Source organism: Antennarius striatus, chromosome 5 (genome assembly GCF_040054535.1).
Source record: "Antennarius striatus isolate MH-2024 chromosome 5, ASM4005453v1, whole genome shotgun sequence".
In the NCBI taxonomy this organism is placed as follows: Eukaryota; Metazoa; Chordata; class Actinopteri; order Lophiiformes; family Antennariidae; genus Antennarius; species Antennarius striatus.
In genome coordinates, this window is record NC_090780.1 from 21765003 (window position 1) to 21786847 (window position 21845).

Consider the following 21845-nt stretch of genomic DNA (forward strand, 5'->3'; position numbering starts at 1 on the left):
GTTCCTGAGCCCATGTTGTATTATCCGTTACACACTGATGTTGTTTTTTATGCAGAGCTGCCTGAGGGACCGCAGGTCACAGGCATTTAATGTTGGTTTTTGGCCCTGCCACTTGCTGCAGAAATTTCTCCAAATTCTCTGAATTATTTGATGATATTATGGACCACAGATGATGAAATCCCTATATTCCTTGCAATTGTACATTTGAGAAACATCCGTAAACTGTCGGGCTATTGCTCAAGCAGTTGTTCACAAAGTGGTGAACGCCACCCCATCCTTGCCTGTGAATGACTGAGCCTTTCATTGGATTCTCTTTTCGTCACTAATCATGACATTCACCTGTTTCCATACAACCTTATCACCTGTAGAATGTTCCACATAGGTGTTTAAAGAGCATTCTTCATTTCCCTGTCTTTTTTTTTTTTGTGTGCCCTTGTCCAAGATGTTTTGGAGTGTCTTGCAGGCAGCAAATTCAAACTGAGTGAATTTTCAGTTTGAAAATGAAATATCTTGTCTTTAAAATGTATTCAGTTGAATAAAGGTTGAAAACAATTTGCAAATTGTATTCTGTTTTTATTTAAATTTTGCACAACATTTTGACTTCAATGGAATTGGGCTTGTACATTAAAGCTATATCATGGATGTAGCACTTTTAATAGTGTAGACATCCATCAAAATTAATGATAATGAGTAAAAAGCCATTATCTTCCAATTACACTGATGTAAAATCCATGTAATACATTGAGACATCATGGGTCATTTTCTAACATGTATTTCTACTTCTATTAATAAAGAGTAAGGCTATATTGTAGATGGATAAAGAGTAAGGCAATATTGTAGATGGATTTCCAAGAAACGGTAAGACATACTGATAGTCAAATGTGAGGAAAGTCATCTCTGAATCAATGTGTTTGAACCTAAAAACGATACTGACGTATAATCTCCAGAGGTTACGTTCTACCAATCCAATCAATACCCTTTGTCTGTTTCCACTCAGCTGGCTGTGGGTCAGTGTCTTCATTTGAAGTGTGGTGACAGCAGGACCCCCTCCCTGCAGGAGCTATGATGAGCTGTTTACCCATTGTTTTGTTTAAAAAACATTTAAACTATCAGACTCAAGCTGGTACCTACATTAAATCACACGTTTTTTACAGCAGAGCAGCAGAAGGAAACCCGTCAGTCAGCGGTTACGCTCACGGATCACACAAAGGCAGAGGTTCCGCATAATGTTTTTTATGCATGTTTCCATTCCATCTCTCCGTCTCGTAGATCTTGTTACCGACAGCAGCAGCAGAAAACCGTATCTGTGCTCACTGTTGCTCATTGTAAATAATGATCCTGCAAGTAAACTCACTTTCTCCGAAGTGAGTCGACGTTCTGCCTTCAGGGCACGCTCAGGTTTGTTATGGACCAGGTAGTTTGTGCCAATCACAGCGGAGAATGATTGCAGCATACAGTGCAATGAACTCCAAAGGTTGATGGGGTGTCACCATTAGAAGCACAGAAGGCCACATGGCTTTGGTTTCTTGCAGGTAACATGCATGGATGCATGGATGGATGGATAGATGGATGATTGATGGATGGATGATGGATAGATGTCTCTGTTCCACTAAGATGTTTGTATTTCTATTAATGGACACTAGCTCGGGGACGGACTGATGTGTATTGTACTTCCTGTGTTTGCTAAAGAGAAAATAACAATGACAATAACAATAAAAATGACAAAAGCTATTATCAATACGACATCATAATGACTGATCATCTCCCACGACGCTCACAAATACCTGATGAATGCCAATAACCTTCCGTCTCAGCTGTTGAAAACTTGACTCATCCTAATACAAAGCCAAGAGAATACTCCCACGCTCATAGTCTCTCTCTCTATTTTATTAAAGCGAGGGGATTCATAAAGGTGAGATGCTCTGAATTTTTGCAAGTCAACAGATGTGTGAACTTTTCTGACCTGCTTTCTACTGTTGCCGTCTTGCTGCAGAGATTCAGATCAGGAAGTGTGTTCAACATGTTATGCAAGAGTGAAAGAGTTACTGCATATATTTGTCCAGCCACAGAATACAAGTATTCAGTATAACATTTTGCCCTGTTACATAGGGTAAACTGAGGCTACTACTGTTGTTCCATTAGTATTTCAAAATGGATTACTATTTATGAAATTATTTTGAGATCAAAACAAGTATATATCTACTTAAAAAAATGACCTCTTCTGTATTTTGTACATCCGGCGCCTGTGTTCTCCATGGATTTTGACTTTCATTACCATAAAATGCTTCATACGCCTGTTTAAATAAAGACGGCAACAGCGGGAGCTCAGCTATGTCTAAGAAGATGGAAATGAGCTTCAAGCCCCGGTGTCAGCGGTGAGATTTAGCATGCATTCGCTCTTACAGAATACAGCAGGCAAAAGAACGAAAGCTCAAGCTCTTTAATTGGGCCCTGAGAGAAAACACTGCAGCAATCCATCCAACAATTCATTATGCATTTAACAGATGATTAAGATCAATGAAGTGTATTATGGTTCCTCGCTTCTGTTGCAGTCTTTCCCACAGTGTACCTCCATTATTCAGAAAGAAGCAATAAGCTCCTTGCAATAAAGTCTATAAAATAAAATAAATAAAAAGACCCACAACAACAATAACAAGGACTAAACCTAACCTGTTTAACAAACTGCCTCCTCCCCTGGTGATAGTTTTCTTCATTATTACCTCCTAAGAGGATGGAGTGTTTCTGCTGGTGTGTGTTTGTCCATCTGTCTGGAGGATTACACACAAAGATATGAAAAAATGATTTTGATTGATAGTATAAAGTATAAAGTCGAAGTATAAAGATGTGCAGAAGGTCATGAGCCTACTCAATGCATTAAAGCTATTTTTAAACCAAAGGAAGTTATATTTGGAAAGATTTGTTCACTTTCTTATTGGTCTGTCCTGGTTGCTTTTCTTTGCTGCTGTACTTAGACGTGTGACAGCAAAGCAGGGATTCTGGTTCATTTCCACGACGATGTGGAAGATCCAATCTGTCTTAAACAGACTTGATATTCCACATCACTAAACATCATCAATAAATAACACTGAACATTTAAAATATACTCATGATCCCATAGAAGAAAAAAGTACTGTAGGACTCGTTTAAAGTCTGTAAATAATTGTCGAAAATTTACGTGACTATTTAAACCATCTAGGAGGTGTTTCAAGGTGTCGATATGGAGAATACCATGCTGACCTAACTCTGGGTAAATGGATTTATAAATGGCCGATTATTTATAATTATTTTAAGAGTACCAAATCTGCCCTAAACAACAATACAAGCTTATCACTGTAGATGCTATTTAAAAATGGAAACATTGGCCGGCATTAGCATGAATTTTCCTTCTCAGTGACTGCAGTGCGCATTTTAGAAATAAACTGAAAATTAAGACAAATGTCTCTCTTTAGTTGCTGGGCACTTGCCACTAATCAGAACAGAGCGCTGAAACTTAATCAGTGCTTAAGTGCTTCAAAGGTGGCGTCTCCTTGCCGTATGTTTAATACTGACCCATTTCTGTCAGATGAGATGATTCAGAATTAATTATTGGACTATATCCAAGCACTGAAATGCAGATGAACCACAAGAACTGTGCTAACATTTGAACAATAACATTGTGGTTCCTCCTCTGACACGCTCTCACAGAAGAGAGCAAGGAAGGCTCTGCTGCCATTCTTCCTCACCTTTTGTGTGAAGATGAACCTTTTCTCTCTTCGCACTTTTGAAAGCATGTATGATGTAGCAGTGGTTTCCCACCTGCGAGGTGTTGACCTTGTCAGTGGTATTTCAGGCTCCGGGGACTTCTTAGCTGCCAGCAACCGCAGGTGGATGGATGGAGGGGTTGTCATGGAAACAGGCCACTTGAACGGGACAGCACATGCTGTGAAAAGCTTTCATTGATAGCTGTCCCAATGAGCTGATTTCCGGTCTGTTACTAGGCGGCCCGCTGAGAGGGTGTAAAGGCGAGTTGGTGTTGTGCAGATAATGAATGGAGCGGAAGAAGGTGTTTGAAAGTGTAGGTTTAATGAATTTGCGCTCGTCTGTCCATCATTCTGAGTGCAGGACACCGATCTACCTAAAGGGTCCACTTTATTCTGGTTTAAACCAGTTGAAAATGTTTATACTCAAGGTCAGGCATCTCCATTTCTCTCTTAAGATTCTCATCAGCGTGAGGATCTTCCATTATTAGAAGAATGAAAACGTTGTTCAGTGTTTACTTGCTGTCATTGAGGAAATCACAAAGGAGTGTGTTTTGTCTTTTTTTTTTAAAAACAGCAACAATTCTGGATTATTGTGTAATTCATAGGACGGATTTTTAGGGTTTTTTTTCCAGCACCTCTGTATAAGAATAGACGATGTCAGGAAACAAAAAAAAAGCAAGAAAGTTGAAGGTTTTGTGAAGATTTTTTTCAGTTATTCCTTAGATTTAAAAAAATGTTTTAGATACAAAGTTATATATTGCCTCGACTTATATAAAAAGGAGTACACAAAATCCAGATTTTTTTTTTTTAAGAAGTTGTTTACAGTTGTATTTTACTGATTATTAATCGTCTGGGGACAGGTTACAAGCATTTCACAGGAGAGCGTGTTGTCAGGGAGAGATTGTTTGATCGCACAACAAAGCCCGGTGCTGTCAGTCAACATGAGAGCTCCTCGGCTCGCTGTGAAGGCCCACTTTTCTAGACAGATTGAAACCTGCACCTTGTAGAGAAATAGATGGGCTGCATCTCTCAACATTTTACTGTCTTATCATGTTTGCAGACAAAGCATAGGAATGTTTGACATCCTTTTACTGAAAGAAATGAACAAAATCTAGTAAAACCATTCATTTGCACCCTCAGACATGCTTTAATTCCACTTCATGTAAACCAGATAGGTTGTGATTTTTTTTCTTTTAAAGATTTTTAGTTGTAGAGGTATATCTAATGAAATAGAAAGCAAAATATCTGTTTTACTGCACTTGAGTGTCTAATTTCTTTTTTTTTTTGTTATGGAATGTTATGATTTTCCCCCCCAGTTATAATGAAGTCTTTAAGCCTTTACTTCAAATGTACATTTGTCAATGGAAATATATTTGAATTCCCTTTTAAAAAAAAAAAAAGGACTCTGTGTTGAAATCATGGTTTAAAAAATATGAGGAAAGAAGATTTTATTTCAGTTGCTCCTCAAAAAACAACATGTTTGTGTGTAAAACACAACAAAACCAGTGATTGTAGACATATTCTAGCAAAATAATAATTAAAAAAAAAACAATCGAAGAAATATTTGAGAAATCTGAAAAGCCTTACAACTATTTAACTAGTTCATAACATTCATATTTCTATTGCTGGTTTACAGTAGCTGCTCTGCAAACTTAAATCTAAATCAAGTGTTTTCATGTACAAAAAGTAACTTAAACTATAGCTGATACAACATTACAGAAGAATTGCTAACATTATTCAATAGACAGTATATAAAGTCTAAATGTACTTTGTCAGCTTATATTGGAGTTGATAGACAAATTAGTATATATATTTCAGTGCACAACAGTCAACAGTGAAACTGTTTTACAAGAGAAAGAAAGATGGCAGTTTCTAAGAGTTCAGCCAGACAGAGTTTCAGCTTTTTCCTTTGCTTGTGTTCGCTGAGTCCATGACAATGCTCATGCGGCGTTCATCAAAACAAATGCTAAAAATAAAGCACGGTGACTACTAATTCCAGGAAGCTAAACAAAGCTGCCATATTGTGTGTCAAAACAGGTGAGAGGTAAAAAGGCAATATGCTACAGTAAAGATGTGAAAGTTTCGGGCTGTCGTTTACTTTAAAGAGCAAGTCTGACAGCGGCGATGATAACAAATAAGAAAAACGTGGGGGGGGGAAAAAAAAAAAGAGTTCACTTTCACACAAAGAAGCAAGTATGTATATTTGTGCTCCTGAACGAAAGATATCTTTGTGTCTCTCACTGGATCGATTGTACCTCTCACCACATGTAATAGCTACGTGTGGTGTCTACCTGACTGGGTTTGGCCTCCGATGACCCTTCTTTCTCTTTCTCGCTGTCTGCCTCCCACAAATTGATAAGTGGAGGGTACAACTCGTTGAGTGGTATTGATGAGGTTTTCTGCATGTACTTTTTCAGGGAGTGGTGATAGTTTTTCCTCTTCCACCTCTTGGCGATGTAAACTCCCAGGGAAGCCAGACTGATGATGGCAAACATGGTTCCCATGACTGCTGCAAGAGCGGTGTTGGTCCCTTGGTCAGATATCTCCACTGTGAAGGCTGCTTGCTTCGTCGTCACATTAACACAGGATCTCTGTGTTTCTTGGTGTATGCTGGAGACGGTCAGGCACACTTCGTACTCCGTAGCTGGCTGTAAATGCGTAAGGTTGTACTCGTGGACATCTACGGGTACCCTGGCAGTGTAAGTGATATGTGGGTTGTCTATTTTCATGGTGGCAGATGACCATTTGAGGTTAGAAGTCATTACATTGGAGTTTATTTTCCAGGAGACCAGGATGGAGTGAGATTCTGTTTGTTTGACGTAGATTTTCATAAGCTGAGTGCTATCCAACAGAGTGCCGTTCACCCGTATAGCCGTCACTCTTGTATCAGCTCCCTCCGAGTTTTGAGCCACACAGGTGTATCGGCCAGAGTCTTCTACCCGGATACGAGAAATTCTCAATGTCCCTTCGCTGCTGAGGCTGTACTTGTCAGATACAGTGTCCATCATCACCTTGTTTCCCATTGGTGTCACCCAGTAGATATCAGGCTCAGGTTGAGACATGGCTCTGCAGTCCAAATCAACAGTCATGCCAATGTCAAGGTTCAGGTGGCTTGGGAATGTATCGTGGGAAATCATGGGCAAACACTGGTTTGCTAAATTCTTCTGCAGGACCTCTCGTACATGCATGCCTCTTACTTCTGTTGGCATGGCACAAAACATGGACAGAGGTTCCATGAAACGGACGGTGGTTTTGTTGGAGCTCATCCACTGAATAATGCAGTCACAGCGCAGAGGATTGCTGTGAATGCTGATCTCACGCAAGTTGGGAAGAGAGTCCACTGTAGACTTGTAGAGGGAATTCAGGGCGTTGTTGTTCAGCATCAAACTCTCCAAAGCTGGAACATCTCGAAATGCCTGACGGTTGATAAAGGAAAATTTGGGATTGTTGGTAGCCTCCAGCTTTGTGAGCTCAGGAAGGTTGTCTAGGGCGTACTGGTCAATAGAAACCAGTTCTCCCATGTTGTTAATACCTAGCTCCTTCAATCTTAGCATGTTCTTGAAATCTCCTTCCTGAATCTTGTGAATTGGGTTTTTGTTTAAATCTAGGAATTTTAGGTTAGGTAGTTTCTGAAGGGCTCTCTGAGGAACTTGGACCAGCTTATTGTCATAGAAAGAGAGACTTTCAAGATTTTCAAGTCCCACAAAGGCATTTCCTGGGATGTCTGTCAAATCCATTCCAGCCAATACCAGGCTTCTAAGGGAGCTCAATGGCTTAAAGTTGAAGTCCATTATTCCAACAACAGGGTTCTCCCCAATCATGAGGATTTCTAATTTGGGAGTAGATTCAAACCACTGGCTGTTGATGGTATTGAGCTTGTTGGAATTGAGGTGAAGTCTGAGCAGATTTTGAAGGCCAGAGAAGGCATTTGCAGAGATTGTGTTGATCTGATTGTGGTTGATGTAGAGCTCCTGTAGATTGGCAAGGTCTTGCAGACAATAATCTGGCATTTCCATGATCTGATTCTCCTCCAGATGAAGTGTGGTGAGTTGGGACATATTGGCAAGTCCAACATCACGAATGTTACTGAAGTTGTTCTGCGACAAATCCAGCTCTGTGAGGTTGAAGAGCTGCTCCAGCTCCTCACTCGTTCTGGCTATGTAGTTGCTCTGTAGGAGGAGAACCTGAGTGTCACTGGAGAGGTTCCCCGGGATGCGGGTTAAGCGAAGGTCGTTGCAGTCCACGGTGATGGCCTCTCTGTAGGTGGACTGGGGAGTAAACCAGGGCCGGATCTCACATACACACAACTGGGGGCACTCATTACTCTGGACAAAGGATAATCCTATCACTCCCACAATCAGACCAGAAAACACCTGGCTGAGGAGAAAGCAGTCTAACCTCCTTCTAGCCATATTGTTGAGGAACAGGAGGAGGGGCAGATGACTTTGGGAGAGAGTGTCTTTTAGTCATCAACCAGACTTTCTGTTGACTCTGTTCTTCTGTCCAGTGAAATTTTCAGAAGTTGAAGCATTGGGCAGAATGTTATGGTTAGGTCCTAGAGTAGCAGAATAACCTGGAAACAAAGAGAAATCCATGTTATTATATGGAATAAAAGCTCAACAGTAAAAATCAGAGGTCGTTGTGTAAATAATTACATTAGTAACCACATTAATAGGATCACATATTAATGGAGATGTCAAACTGAAATATCTAAACAAAAATTTAATTGTGTATTTCTGAAGGATTGATCTATACAATTTGGATTACAACTAAATACTTGGTAAATTAATGGCATAATATTTGTTTGCTGCGGTAGTCAAAGTGGTAATCATTATAAATGCTAGCATGAGTGTTTAGTTCAAACCAGCTCTGTCTAAATCGGTGCTTCTCAGTTGGTTTCTGTTAAACATTTTCTGCAATTACACTTTGTGTTACTTCAATAAAAAAAAGCAAATGATAGTTTCGACATGCACGTTCCTTGGGGTCACGCGTGGCCCCCTCCTCCCACAGTCATCTCAGTGCGCCCCCGTTGGATGGTTCATGCCACTATTTGAGAATCACCGGTCTAAACTCTGCCTCACAGAATAGCTACCGTCTCTCAGCTCATTGTATTTAACAGCTACCACATTATTGTAATGCTTCAAGCTTGTTGTAAATGTGGCCATTAAAGACAACAGACTAAGAACATCATCTGGCTCCTGATTGTGAGTTATGTGCACCATTAACAGTTCTGAGAAAATGCTAGTTCAGCTCATTACAAAGCATACACAAAACTCTGAATGACTTGGGGACAGATTTAATTCCATTGAGAGTTTTCAGATATCCATAGGCCCAGAAGGACTCCATCGTTATCTTCTCCAAACATCATTAAACACTCTGAGGCATTAGCATGAGCCACACCTTAATGTTAACTTGTAATGCAAGCATCTTATTCTGGATTCAGGGAACACATAAAGTTTTTTAGCACAACTAGGATTTATTCAAGATTATTGGGACCAGGGGGAAGATTTTTAAAACTTCAAGAAGCAGGATTTTCCTACGACTAAAAATGGGGTCTACAGACTGTGATCCTCCCCAGTCACTTTTTATACAATGCGCACATAAACACTGATTACAAAATAATTCATTATGAACATTCATATTTCAGACAGCCATGAATCTCAGCTCTACTTTGTGTTTAGTGCCAATATTCAAATGTCAGCATGTTAACTAGCTAAACTAAGAAGGTGGACTTGTTAAATGTTATACTTGTGTGCAAGCAACCCAAATTCAAACACACACACACACACACACACACACACACACACACACACACACACACACACACACACACACACACACACACACACACACACACACAGGAGATTCAATCATTTGTGAGTCAAACTTCCTAGCCAGGTTTCATCTCCTTGTAAACTGCAATCAAGCAAGAAAAACATAGTAATGTGACATAATTATGTGCGTTTGCCAATGCAATTTTTTTATTCATCTATGAAAAGGCACTGGAATGACATTCTGGACTGTTGTGACCTGCTTTAACCCAACTATAATTATATTAGCATGTGCACATTTGCATAATTTATCTCACACCATGACTGCGCCCAAACACCCGATGCTGCTAACGTGCTTTAGACCCTTTGTCTCGAGATAAACTACGCTTGTCACTTTATGTCACAATCAGATAAGTGTGTCACTTGCTTGATAATTGTTCATATGCAAACATTGTATACAGACTAAGTGTGCCTATGCAACAGCTTTATCCCTCACCATTCCTTATTAATAGGATTAGGTTACCAGCACTTCTTTAAAAACGTCTGTGCACTTGTGGTATCCTACAGCAACATTTAAGAGATCCAATCACTCACTTAGATCTATTTACTAAAGGAGGCACGCCATCCAGTCGAGAGCCATACGGCAACACCGCGGTGCCATTCCCCTCTCCACCACACAGCTTTGTGGTCAACCCCAGCTTAAGAAGATAGTGCTTAAGAGGCTTTCAAACAAGAGAGCCGACTAATTCATCTGAATGCAAACTGCCTGGCAACAGCACCAGGGAGATGGGAGCACCTTACAGCTCCTCCTATGCTGGAGATTCCCTGAGGGACAGGGCGCAGCTTGGTTTGAGACGAGGATAATACACTATGTTGTCTTTCAGCTAAAGCAGTGTATATTCTGATGACTGCAGTCACAGACAGGATTAGCGGATGGAGATACTGAAGTGGAGATTAGCTGGAGGCAGTGTACTGCATACAACCCAGAGGAGGGATACAGGTCACTTAGCACTTTATTTAAAAGCGACATATCTGTGGAATCTAAGACACGTGCATCATAAAGGAGGAGAATTTATTCATTTTTAGTCTGACGTGATTGTTTTTAATTGTGTCACCAAGAAACTATTTTGTTCATACATACAATATTTAAATCTCTCTCTCGATTAAAACGTTGCATGAATGTTGTATAGTGTAGTAAGAGCAGATATCAGTGGAAGAGCAAAAAAAAAAAGAGTAAAATGATGTTCATTCTATGGTTCCTGGTCTATTTGATTACTTCATGTATACTTTGAAGATATTTTGTACTTTTAAAAGGCATTGGAAAAAAGAAAAAGAGATGCAAAATGTAAAAAAAAAATCTCTCCATGGCAACTCTAAACAAAACATATGTTGACTTTGACATATATGTTATCCTCATCCACTCAAATGTGATTCATCTTTTGGTAAATTAAACACATTGTCCCCTTAATTCCATTTAAGATCAAAAAGTTTCCGACCTAATTTCGTACAGGACACAACTAAAACCAAAGTAAAATAAAAGGTCTTGATGGAACTATGAGCTCTTCGAAGACACACACACAACAAATCCCTGTCAATATCCTCTGTTGATTTTTTAACAACAGCTTAAAGCTGTCTTACATCCTGGCATACAGGTCCATTGTGATCTATCACACATCCACAGGAAAGATTCAATCCACAGCAGGCGGAAGAACAGTCGACAACTCAATATTTGACAAAAGGCAGGATGGCAGGAAGTGGGAAGCACCAAACGTTTCAAACATGGTCATCTTTGAACTTGTAAATAGGAAACTTCAATGCAAACTGACAGCTTCCTTTGCTTCAAGAACCATTTCAAAAGTATTTCTGAAAGCTGCAGGATCCCTGTGGATAACTTTGTTAAATCAGGTTTTCAGACTGCAGAGCAGCTTTTAATCAAAGACAAAACTCAAACTCAGAGTATGGAAAAGATAATATAACGTTGTCTCTGGAGTCGTTCCCTCTTCTATCCTGACCTCTACCTGCATCCTTGAACTACCTGAACTGTTTCATGGTGACAGCAGTGTAACTGTCAACGCAATTGTGCAGAACAGCTGCGTGTCATGTTCTTTTTTTATACAGCAAATAACCCATTTGTGTTACATTCACAGTTGTTTCCTCTTGTAGAGTTGAAACTTGGGCATAGTTATGATAAAAAAAGAAAGTTCATATGATCATAAAGTAGGCTTATCGGACCATGAAGTTGAAGCCAATACAGAACTTTTTCATAATATTTAGATATTTATCCTCATTTCTGATAAACATTTGCTTTATTTAGTTCTAGAACTACAAGCCAAAAAAAAAAATTGCTCTCTGCTACAACTGTCAATGATTCAGATCCAAATCCTGATCAATATCATCACAAAAATGCAAGCAGCTATAGGATATGCTAGGGTCTAGTAATTTTTTGTGCAATCCCACAAACAAAACACAAACTGAACAAATCACATAATCTCCTTGGTGGAGGTGATTATTCTGTTACTGATAACAAAACAACACAAACACACAATTATTTAGTATTAAGGGATTTTTTTTTGCCCCAAATCCAAAGCAGATTCTATATATTACTTCGTCGCTGTTGACAATCTACAATCTATTTTAAATAAAGGAGTACCTGTTCATTGCTGGTTTGAGATCCTTTTTCCATAATTAAAGTTACTTCATAGATATGAATTCTAGATCATAAAACACTAATCATGGTTATGTTTCAGTCCCCAGGTTTTTTGTTATGTTCAAAATCGCAGGAAGCAGTGCAGTGAATCCTGATTTGATGCGTTACCTCCATCCATGGAAATCTTTTCATGGTATGAATAACTAAACTAACAACCACGACTGAGAGCTGAAAGCCTCTCCAAGATTCTCTTCCTGCTGCTGCTTCACTTATTTCTTCTTCTCTCCCTCCTCTACTCAAATTAGTGTTCGCTTCTCAGCTAAATAATGACATGGATTAATCTAAATTATGTTCTATGTATTCATGACAAACAGAAGGGAAGAGAAGGTACCATTGATAAAAGATGTGAACGCCATTTTTTTCTTTTTTTTTTAATCATTTGCATTATTAGTCATTCACACGGAACCCTCCTCTGTCTCGAATTTACATAGAGTTGAGCTGAACTCCAAGTTATGGGTCGATCCATACGTCTTCGGTGAGGAGCCTGAACGCATCTGACAGCCGTGAACATCCACGGTTTCACTACTCGCTATGAAAGTTAAACCCTGTCATTTTCATTTGAGAAACTGTCACTTGAAGACATGCTGACATCCAACCTGCTAATTGGCATCCTGATGTAGAACATTATCCAGACACCTCTGCAGGTGGCGCAGGAATAACCATTCTGACTATCAAATTTTGGACAGAAAGGTAGAATTTTATTTTCCTATCTCCACCAACTTTAGCTTTAGCTAACCGCTGAAAACAATCTGTGCCTCTGTGATGAAGAGCGATGGGACGAAAATAAAAAATGTCTTCTATATATCAAAGTTTATTTTCCCAATGTGACGTACAGAAGTTGTGAAAGCCCTTTTACAAACTTTTATATTTCCCAAAAGTAGAGAGTCTCCCTCTGAACCAATCCAAATGACTTTCAAGTCGTTTTTTTTCCTGTAAAAACTCCTGTCTGAGTCTTTCTGAGGACACTCCGGCTCACCGTGAAAGATATATTTCATTGAATGCCAGAAGTATTGAGAGTGACATGAGAAAATAAAAATGTGATTTAAAATGGTTAAGGTTCTGTTGGGAGGAGGACACGTAAACCTGCTGGCCCTGGTTTGCCTTGAGCATTAGTTTATTCATCTGTGCTCACATAAAACAGAATGAGGGAAAACAAATTACAGGCAGGAGATATTAATAACCCAAAGGAGCCTATGATCACATTTATTCACAAACTGAACAAAATTGAGGTGACAAAAACAATCCTGAGTTAGATGACAGACTTGAGTGACAAGTCAACTCAAACGTGGGGTTTAGGGCGAAACAGAGAACAGAACAGTACCTTAACAAGGAGGCTGAACGAAGAAAAAATGCGTCTAACATATGAAGTGACAACTGAACAACCTCTTCTCTAAGTAGGAAAAGAATTACTGAGCCACTTTGGAAACACATCCAGACTTACACCTACTTATCGGACTGATAAGGGTTTCCTCCATCATTTCGTTGGCACTCACATTTGCTTCTGATGCTTTCTCTCATCATCGCTCTGCAAAGATTCAACATAAAACAACCTACTTTACATGCACACAGCAGGTTTTGCAGGTTAAATTGCTCCTCTGGAGTTGTGGTCACCAGTCCACAACAATGTCACAGTTCTGTGTGTGCAGCGTTGACTGTATGAACAACTCAGTTGCACCATGAGCACCGAACATATATATGCAGCAAACACATGAAGCATATGAATGTAAAGCAGCACAGTTGAGACATCAGCTGCTCGGATGTCACTCGTTCCCCTGTTGGAGGCAACTGAACGGTTTCTTCATCAGCAACACTAGAGGTATTGATTTTACAGCAACTTGATTGCTGCATCTCTAAGAAAACAAGAAGCATAGCACCTCCAATCACGAGGCGCAAGTCCTCAATGAACTCTTTGTGCAAATCCTCAGCATCTACAAGCTGGTAAGCGTGAGCCTGACTGGTTTAAATGGAACCAGTGCTGGTAAGGCTGAGTTTAGTTTTGCACTGCCATCAAATATGGAAGTATTTTGACACGTTATCTCAAACCACAAGAGATAAATTGGTAATACTTGCTCGCAAAAGTGAAATATAATATAATCTTTGACTATGTCTGGTTGGGAAACAAAAAACAAAGCTGAGTTGTTTTTTTTAATCCACTGTGAATGGATTTCTAATTTATACTGTCAAAGTTATGGAAAGAGACTTGAAGATTTGAACTGAGCAAATAAAAAAACAGATAGGGAAAAGAAAACTGCAATTTATAAAAAACATGAGAAAAAAAGTGACAAATTTGCAAGTATATCCAAGTCTGAAGACCTTGGAGTAATTTTTTGGACAATTTCCCATCTTTCTGGCTCCATATTTTCTCCCCACCTACAATTTTCCTAATGCATATCTCAGCACAATAACAGCCTGACAAGGACACTGTAACATTAGGCCTGCTTACAGATTTACTACAGTGATGTGCTGCCAACAAACCTCCCTGGGTTTTTTTTTTGGCAGCCACGGTGATAGATTTGTCAATTAGCATTTCTTTATTTTAACATTATCATTGTGCATGAGCCATTATTAAAAAAACTCCACACCTAATACACATACACACACACACACACACACACACACCATTTAAATTTACCATCCAAATGACCGACATTGTAATCGAAGCTGATTTTTGTGTGTGTGTGTGTGTTTGTTTACTTGGCACCTGTCTGACTTAAATGATCATGAAGGCCTGCCCCTCGGGGGTTCCTGTTGCCATTACCCCTCACACCTCTGTTCCCGTGGGTGAAGCACACACACACTGTTATGCCTTAAAAAGTGAACACCTCCTCCTGTACTGGCTGCAGGACATATGATTGTCAGGAGATCATGGGGAGTGCGGAGAGATGAACCAGACCAAAGGGTTATTTTCTTTAGCCTCTAAATCTGGAATCATGGTTAAACGTCCAGCTCCCTCTTCTTCAACCTCCTTCACACCCTTGGGGGGGTAAATGTTGGTGGTGAATGATTTTACCCCCCTCCTCTCTCACAAGCTGTGTTGACTCCTAACAACATAGACACACAGACAACAACTGTCCGCAACACACGCCATCGTCAAGACGCCTAGAGAGAATAAACTTGAGTGTGCGATGACAGATTTATCCTTCATCCTTGAGACAACAGGTGAAGTCTGCAAGGATTAAGACGTGCAAAGAGGTGGAAAGGTTTGGCCTGGAAACCTCCAGATTTTATACACTATATATATTAAAAAATTAGACAACACTGAATTGTGTGTACCTGTAGAACCTCTTTTTATTCAACCTAGGAGAAATGACTGTTGGTATTTAACACAAGGGGGATTTGATGCCCTCGTCAACACATTAACACCTTTCATCAGCTAAACTTTGTGCAGCGTGTGTCTTCAGCTGAGTGATGCTGGTCGGCTGTCTCCATCACAAAAGCGCAACAGCTGCAACGACAGAAGCACCGTTGGTCAACCACAATAGACCCCCTGCTAATGCACCCCCATTCTCACCACGTCATGTTGAACAGAGGGTCTTTGGTTTTCCTTCCGAAGAAGATTTTTTTTTTCTTCTTCTTCTCCTTGTTAGAACAGGGGAATCGAGACATCTGCCGACATACTTAAACATTAATATGCAAATCACATTTACACCACGGTGCGCACGCAGCTCCTCTCGGAGAGCCAAGTACCGCAACCAGATGAAAGTTTCTTTTCTTGTGGAACATCATTTGATGCGTTATGATGGGTTTGTGCGTTTGATCCAATATGCTGTGAGGTGATATATTCTAATGTGGTTTCCGGTTTGGAGCTCCGAAGTGATGGGTTGAAACCACACTGCATTTAGCCCATTAAAAAAAGGGACCATGTCCTTGAGCGTGTCTGCACCCTGAATACACCCTGACTGAATGCACTACCCTCACGGGGAAATTTATTATTATTTGAAACATATTTTAAAAGTATGCCTGGTTTTTCCCCCACACTAGAATAACAGATTTACTACCGAAACCCTTGATTGAGCGTTTAAATGACTCGGCTCCCACTCCTATCATCCAAAACATATTTTTGTCCAACAAGAAATACAACTTAATAAAAGAAACTGACGGGCTTCATGAGTAAAAGTACAGTAGAAACACAGCTTTTGCTTTCCTCGGGGTGGTGGGTGGAGGGGTGTCTCACCTTGTTGGCATTCGTGTCCGACGTTCACCAAGCGCGCAGATCCTTTATCCAGATATGCGCGTCAATACGCACCGATAAATAAGATTGGACTGAGGGGTATCCTACTTGGGGGGGGGTCAGCTGGCGGCTGTTTACTGCGATTTGTCGCTTCGGTATCCGATCAGTCCCAGGGTGCCTCGCAGAGAGGCATGGTGCCGTCTGCAAAGAGACCTTCAACCTGCCGCATCTAACCACCGACCGGTTTGTAGCCCAGATATTCCTCCGCTCCGCCGCCGCCTGCTCCCCTTTCCGGATGGAGGAGAGAAAAATGATCAAAACACCTGGCGCTGTCCAGACCAGTCAGCTGATTCCCCAGCAGGCGATTGGCTTAGAGCGGCTGTCTGTCACCGTCGAGTAAAGCAAAGCAGACCACCATCTGCTCCTGGGCTTGTTGTGATGAGAACAAAGACTGGAGAGGGCGGTGGGCATGGGGTAAAGTGGGGAATGGGTGGGTGGGGGTGGTTGGTGGAGTTAGTGCTGAATAAATTCCCCTCTGTTTATATACCACACATTTAAGTCAGGCTTACTTTGTGTCATTAAAATAATAGAGAGAAGACTTAGGTGCGTAAATTCCTTCTTTTTTAAATTTTATTTCTGTTGAAAACCTAAGAGGCTGAACTCCAGCTTTAAACACAGTTAGAATGCCAACAACTGTAATGTTCCCGACATCTTCCTCATCTTACTTTACATGCACGCCCAAAACCCTTCATCATTCATATTCATTTGGCTTGACAATCACAAACCCATTAACAAAACAGCGTGAATAAATTCTGAATTCGTGTAACAGCCACAAAGTTTCCAAACACAATTAATATGTCAGGCTGAGTTATGGAAAAATATGCATTATAGGAGGAATATACTTGAATATTTTCATATGAGGGAATGAAATAAGTCTTTATAAACAATCTTGAACATCTGACTCTGTAAACATGATAAAGCTTTAAGCTGATGCAGAATATGTGCATACTAATGCCACATATTAGAGAATGAATACATTTTAGACACCCTGTTGTTCTTTCAGATAAACATGCATGAACTCAAAACCAGCTATTCTGAGAAATTGTTGTTTGTTAAAGAACAAGGTGGTTGACTTTATCAAACACCTTCATCGCTGTTGCAGGCAGTTTCACCCCCAGCTGTGTATTTGGGACATGTTGGAAGGATTTTAGGATATTTCTAACACTCACAGTCATTCATGATCAGCCTATGACAGGCACATGTACGGTGGCCCAACAGGAATTAATGCACCATGTCTTTGTTAGATGAGGAAACAACTCAAAGTGGAACAACTCCAATATGACTCATTAACTGACACAAATGTGCATCATGTATTTGCTTCTCAGAAGGTGATTGATTTAATTTCTCAAACATAGGATTAGCCAACCATTTATTTTACACAGGAAACAACGACATAGCCCCATAATCATAAAAAAGATTCAGTGAGCTGTTAATAGAACTTCATCTCAACACAGATCACAGGCATCCTGGCTCCATTAGCGTCTGTCTGACAACGTATGATGACCTTTGTGAAGCATTAGCATGATTTGAGGGATCAATTTCCTCACGACTCTAGTGAGGCAAGGAGATTATGAACCCAGAGTTGTCATAAATGCAGCAGCTCAATGTGCTGCTCCTGCTCCAAAGTGCACCAAAGCAAACATCAGCTCCACCAAATCTACCCTCCATTGATTGTCCTATGAAAAATTCTCTGAGTCTGTTGGACAGCTGCATGCAACATCATCTACCATCGGTTTACAACATGGGTGTCCTTCACCTTGAAGCACGTTTGTCTCATTGCACTCCTTCACATGACACAGCTGCAAGCATTTGGAATCTTGGGGAAACTCGGCTGCTAACGTCTTTCTGGCACTGAGTTTGCACACAGTGTAAATCTAAGCACTTTTTTAAAAAAGTCGGCAGGAAATTTTCATCTATTAACCACATTATGCTCATGATTTATCATTCTTTTAAACTGTGTATTTGTCACATTAGCCAAGTGCTAATTACCTACTATTTAGTACACGTTATAATGTCGTTGTCACAACCAATACTTAAGCCTCAAGATGCAATACAGCTAATCAACGAAATTGATAATTAAGAACAGTATGTCAAACAAGCTAGAATTGAAGTATCTCCTGTTTGTCTACCTTTATTGGAGGAATAGATTATATTCTTGGTCCTTTATTGATGCAGAGTCCAGTACTCCTCTTCATATTAGCTAGTTCAGCACCATGGACAGCAGACACACAGCAGCACACCTGGCGGGGTATGGCCAATAGTTCTGGCGGAAAAGTTCTGGGTAAAACCTCTCGTGTACCGATCCAATCTTTATTAAGGGAATGTCTTTCATAATTTGTGCTCATATTTAAAGTTATAAAAAAATTGCTTCTTAAAACTGAAATTCATCTGCCTCTTCCTTGATTGTGGAGTCGAACACGAAGGATAATCTGGCCGCTGCAATCAAACAGCATTCTGTCAGTCAGTCTGTTCTATAAAGAATGTTTATTGCGTCATTTCTCTCAGTCTTTTCTTCATCATAAGCTGTTGTTTTTTTTCTTCCTTCCCTTATGTGAAATCTTTCACTGGATTTATTCATAACGGAGCGTCTTTCCATCAGCGGTCTCATCCTGGCAGACACAGCTTTGTAATATAGTCTCAAATAGAGCCAGGCTAGATAATCATATAAAAACAAATACATCTTTCACTGTGGTGAGGCTTTGTTAGTGGCTCATCAGTTTATTATACAGACTTCCCCTCCTCCTCCTCCTCCTCCTCCTCCTCCTCCTCATTATCAAGAGTATATTGAGTACTGTCGTTGTTATTTGCAATCGTTTATCACTCTGCATCCTGAGTGTCAGATAGCAGAACCTTTTTCAAAAAGAGGTTGTTGGTTCAGGACACTTTTTTGTTGTTTTTGTTTTTCTGTGTCTCAGTTTCCAGAAAACTTAAATCTCTGAGGAACTGGATTCATCAAAAAGTTTTGGCTCCTGTGCCTTCCAGGTACAACTCAGTGATAGGTAGTTGTTTTTTTGTTTTGTTTTATGGCAACTTAGAGACAAGTAAGGAGAAGCATCGCTTAAATTAGGCTGGGCGATATGAGTTATTCTTGTTTCGAGGTGGATAACAAATCTCCCAGTCTGCACAATAATGGCACTACAAAACTTAATATCACAACGTCTTTTTTTCACACTCTAGAGCAACAATATAGACTTCCCAGCATACACAGCAGAAGCAAAGGGAGCTATAAATAGAGGCAAACAAACAAAAGCTTCTGTTTTTCATGTTGTGTCAAATAGAAGAAGGGAGGAGGATGGTTGGTGTGAAAATAAAAAGGGTGGATGTAGGTGTTATGAAGATGATTTTGGGCCAGACCCATGCAAAGCTGAGTGTGCCGTGATGTGGTGTTTTGGATGGAAAGCCAACCAGCGGGTCAAGCTGTCAGGATGACTGACGGTTGGTTGAGCAGGAGCCAAGTGATGCAGCCAGGAGGAAGCAGGAGCAGACGGAGAAGCTCACCAACCGGCCTGCCGCCCCCCCACCCCAGCGAACCACACACTCCTCCCAGCCCTCATTTAGCATGTCGCAAGGCAGAAAGAGGGGGAAGTCACACTCCAGCCAAGTTTGTTCCCAGATGAGAAGGCAGGAAATGTTGTATTTTTAGCCAACAATTTGGTGGATATATTTCAAGCAATGGGGCTGCACCTCCTTCTCCGTCAGTCTGTTCTGTTTATCTCCAGTTAGCTGCAGAGCTCACGCTGATTTTTGCAACCATCCGTTCAGGGTTTCCTCAAGTATCCCCCTTTCTCCTCAGCATAGATGTCTTCTGTCATAAAAACGTCCAATGCTGAGGTTACAATGTGCCTCGCTGATTGGTGGAGCTGGTGACGGATGTGTTACCTGAGGCCGGTGTGAATCACAGACAGGCTGATTTCACATTTTACCTTCATCTAATGTTCATAATACAATGCAGACTGTAATAGAGTTTTTATTGCCCATGCCAATGGGGGTATTAACCTTGTCCCTCCGTCTGCACGTCACACCTGGGGGAGTCAGGTCTATCCTATCTCAGTAACAGGAAAAACTCTGGACAGAAGTTAATGAAATTTCACACATACAGAATATTTATAAGGGTCCTTAAGGCGTGCATCTCATAACCGCTGACGGTCTATCCGCATTAACATAAATGGAGTTTTTCCATTAGCAGAGACATCTATGTCCTTGAACACAAATTTTTAACTTGTAGTTTGTTTTATGGGAAATACATGATGTCACCAAACAAGCCTCGTTTGTACACGCCCACATTATATGGGGACAGATCTGATTGGATGATTTCGTTGTGGTATAAATATCCAAACTGAAATAAAAGGATTATTATAGAACATTATTTCAGCAGCTGGTTGAGGCTTCAGATCACAAACCAGTGGCTGATGATGTCACAGAAGGTTCACACCTGCAGTGGTTGGCGCAAGTAATCACTCGTACGTGTGTGCGTGTGTGTGTGTGTGTGTGTGTGTGTGCGTGGCACCAACCTGTTTCTCTGCTTGTGCTGCATCTTTTTACAGTCAATAATCCACTCTTCATGCACAGGCATGCTGTGGAAATGAGCAGTCCCTCCATCCTCTCCTTCACATCATGTACAAACGTGACTTACACTCGACTCACACCACCAACCCCACTGGTGACATCACAGCTCGGGTGTGAGGAGGACAAACAGAGTGACCAAGCTGCCGGTTAGTAAGCTGATCATAGCTAAACTAATTGGTTGCCGGGCAGATTTAGCAGCTACGTCTTGTTCGCACAGTTCAATCACATTTTTTTTTAAATGCCCCATTTTTCTCCTGCTCCTGCCCCTCCCATATCTCCATGGAGCAGATTTGAGATGTGATTGTTCCTTCACCGGCTTCAGTCACACATCCCAGATGGAAAGGCACCAACCCCACCTGTAAAAAATGAATTCAAGCCTCTAGATTCCATAGAACACCAATGAACAGCTCACTGTGTCCGCTTGAGCACCAGAGGCTTTGGCATATGAATAAGCAAATGAACAGTAAGAGGGTTTCTCTGTACTGTGTCATCTATGCACCACTAAAGAAGTAAATTTACACCACGGAATGCACAAGAAAGCATCTTTAAATATTAACAACATCTGCCTGGTAACTAAACAGGAACTCTACGGGACGCTCACGGCGCCGTTGCCCACGGTGAAGCGCAGAATCAGAGAGGTCGGCCTCTCACTCGAAAGGATGGATTTATAGAGGAGGCATCAAGACGAGGAGAAAACTCTCACATCTTCACACAAAGTCAGTCAAAGTCAAAGCTAACTGACAATCGGCTTCCTTCCCCGTCTCTTAAGACGGAGCGGTGGTGTCCTCCTGCGATGAGGGAGCCTGCAGGGTAAAAATAGGGGATAGGCT

General features: G+C 40.7%; 1 protein-coding gene across 1 annotated transcript; it reads right to left on the reverse strand.

The window, feature by feature from the left end:
- Positions 1-5126: 5126 nt before the first annotated feature.
- lrrn1 (leucine rich repeat neuronal 1) lies at positions 5127-21089 on the reverse strand. Its single transcript, XM_068315467.1, has 3 exons — positions 20961-21089; positions 16393-16840; positions 5127-8313 (listed from the first exon to the last, which is right to left on the reverse strand). The coding sequence occupies exon 3, from the start codon at positions 8150-8152 to the stop codon at positions 5999-6001; it is 2154 nt and encodes a 717-aa protein (XP_068171568.1). The 5' UTR covers positions 8153-8313; positions 16393-16840; positions 20961-21089; the 3' UTR covers positions 5127-5998.
- Positions 21090-21845: the final 756 nt, after the last annotated feature.

Excerpts from the sequence above, each read along its gene's own strand:
- lrrn1 (XM_068315467.1), bottom strand. The coding sequence starts at position 8,152 with ATGGCTAGAAGGAGGTTAGACTGCTTTCTCCTCAGCCAGGTGTTTTCT.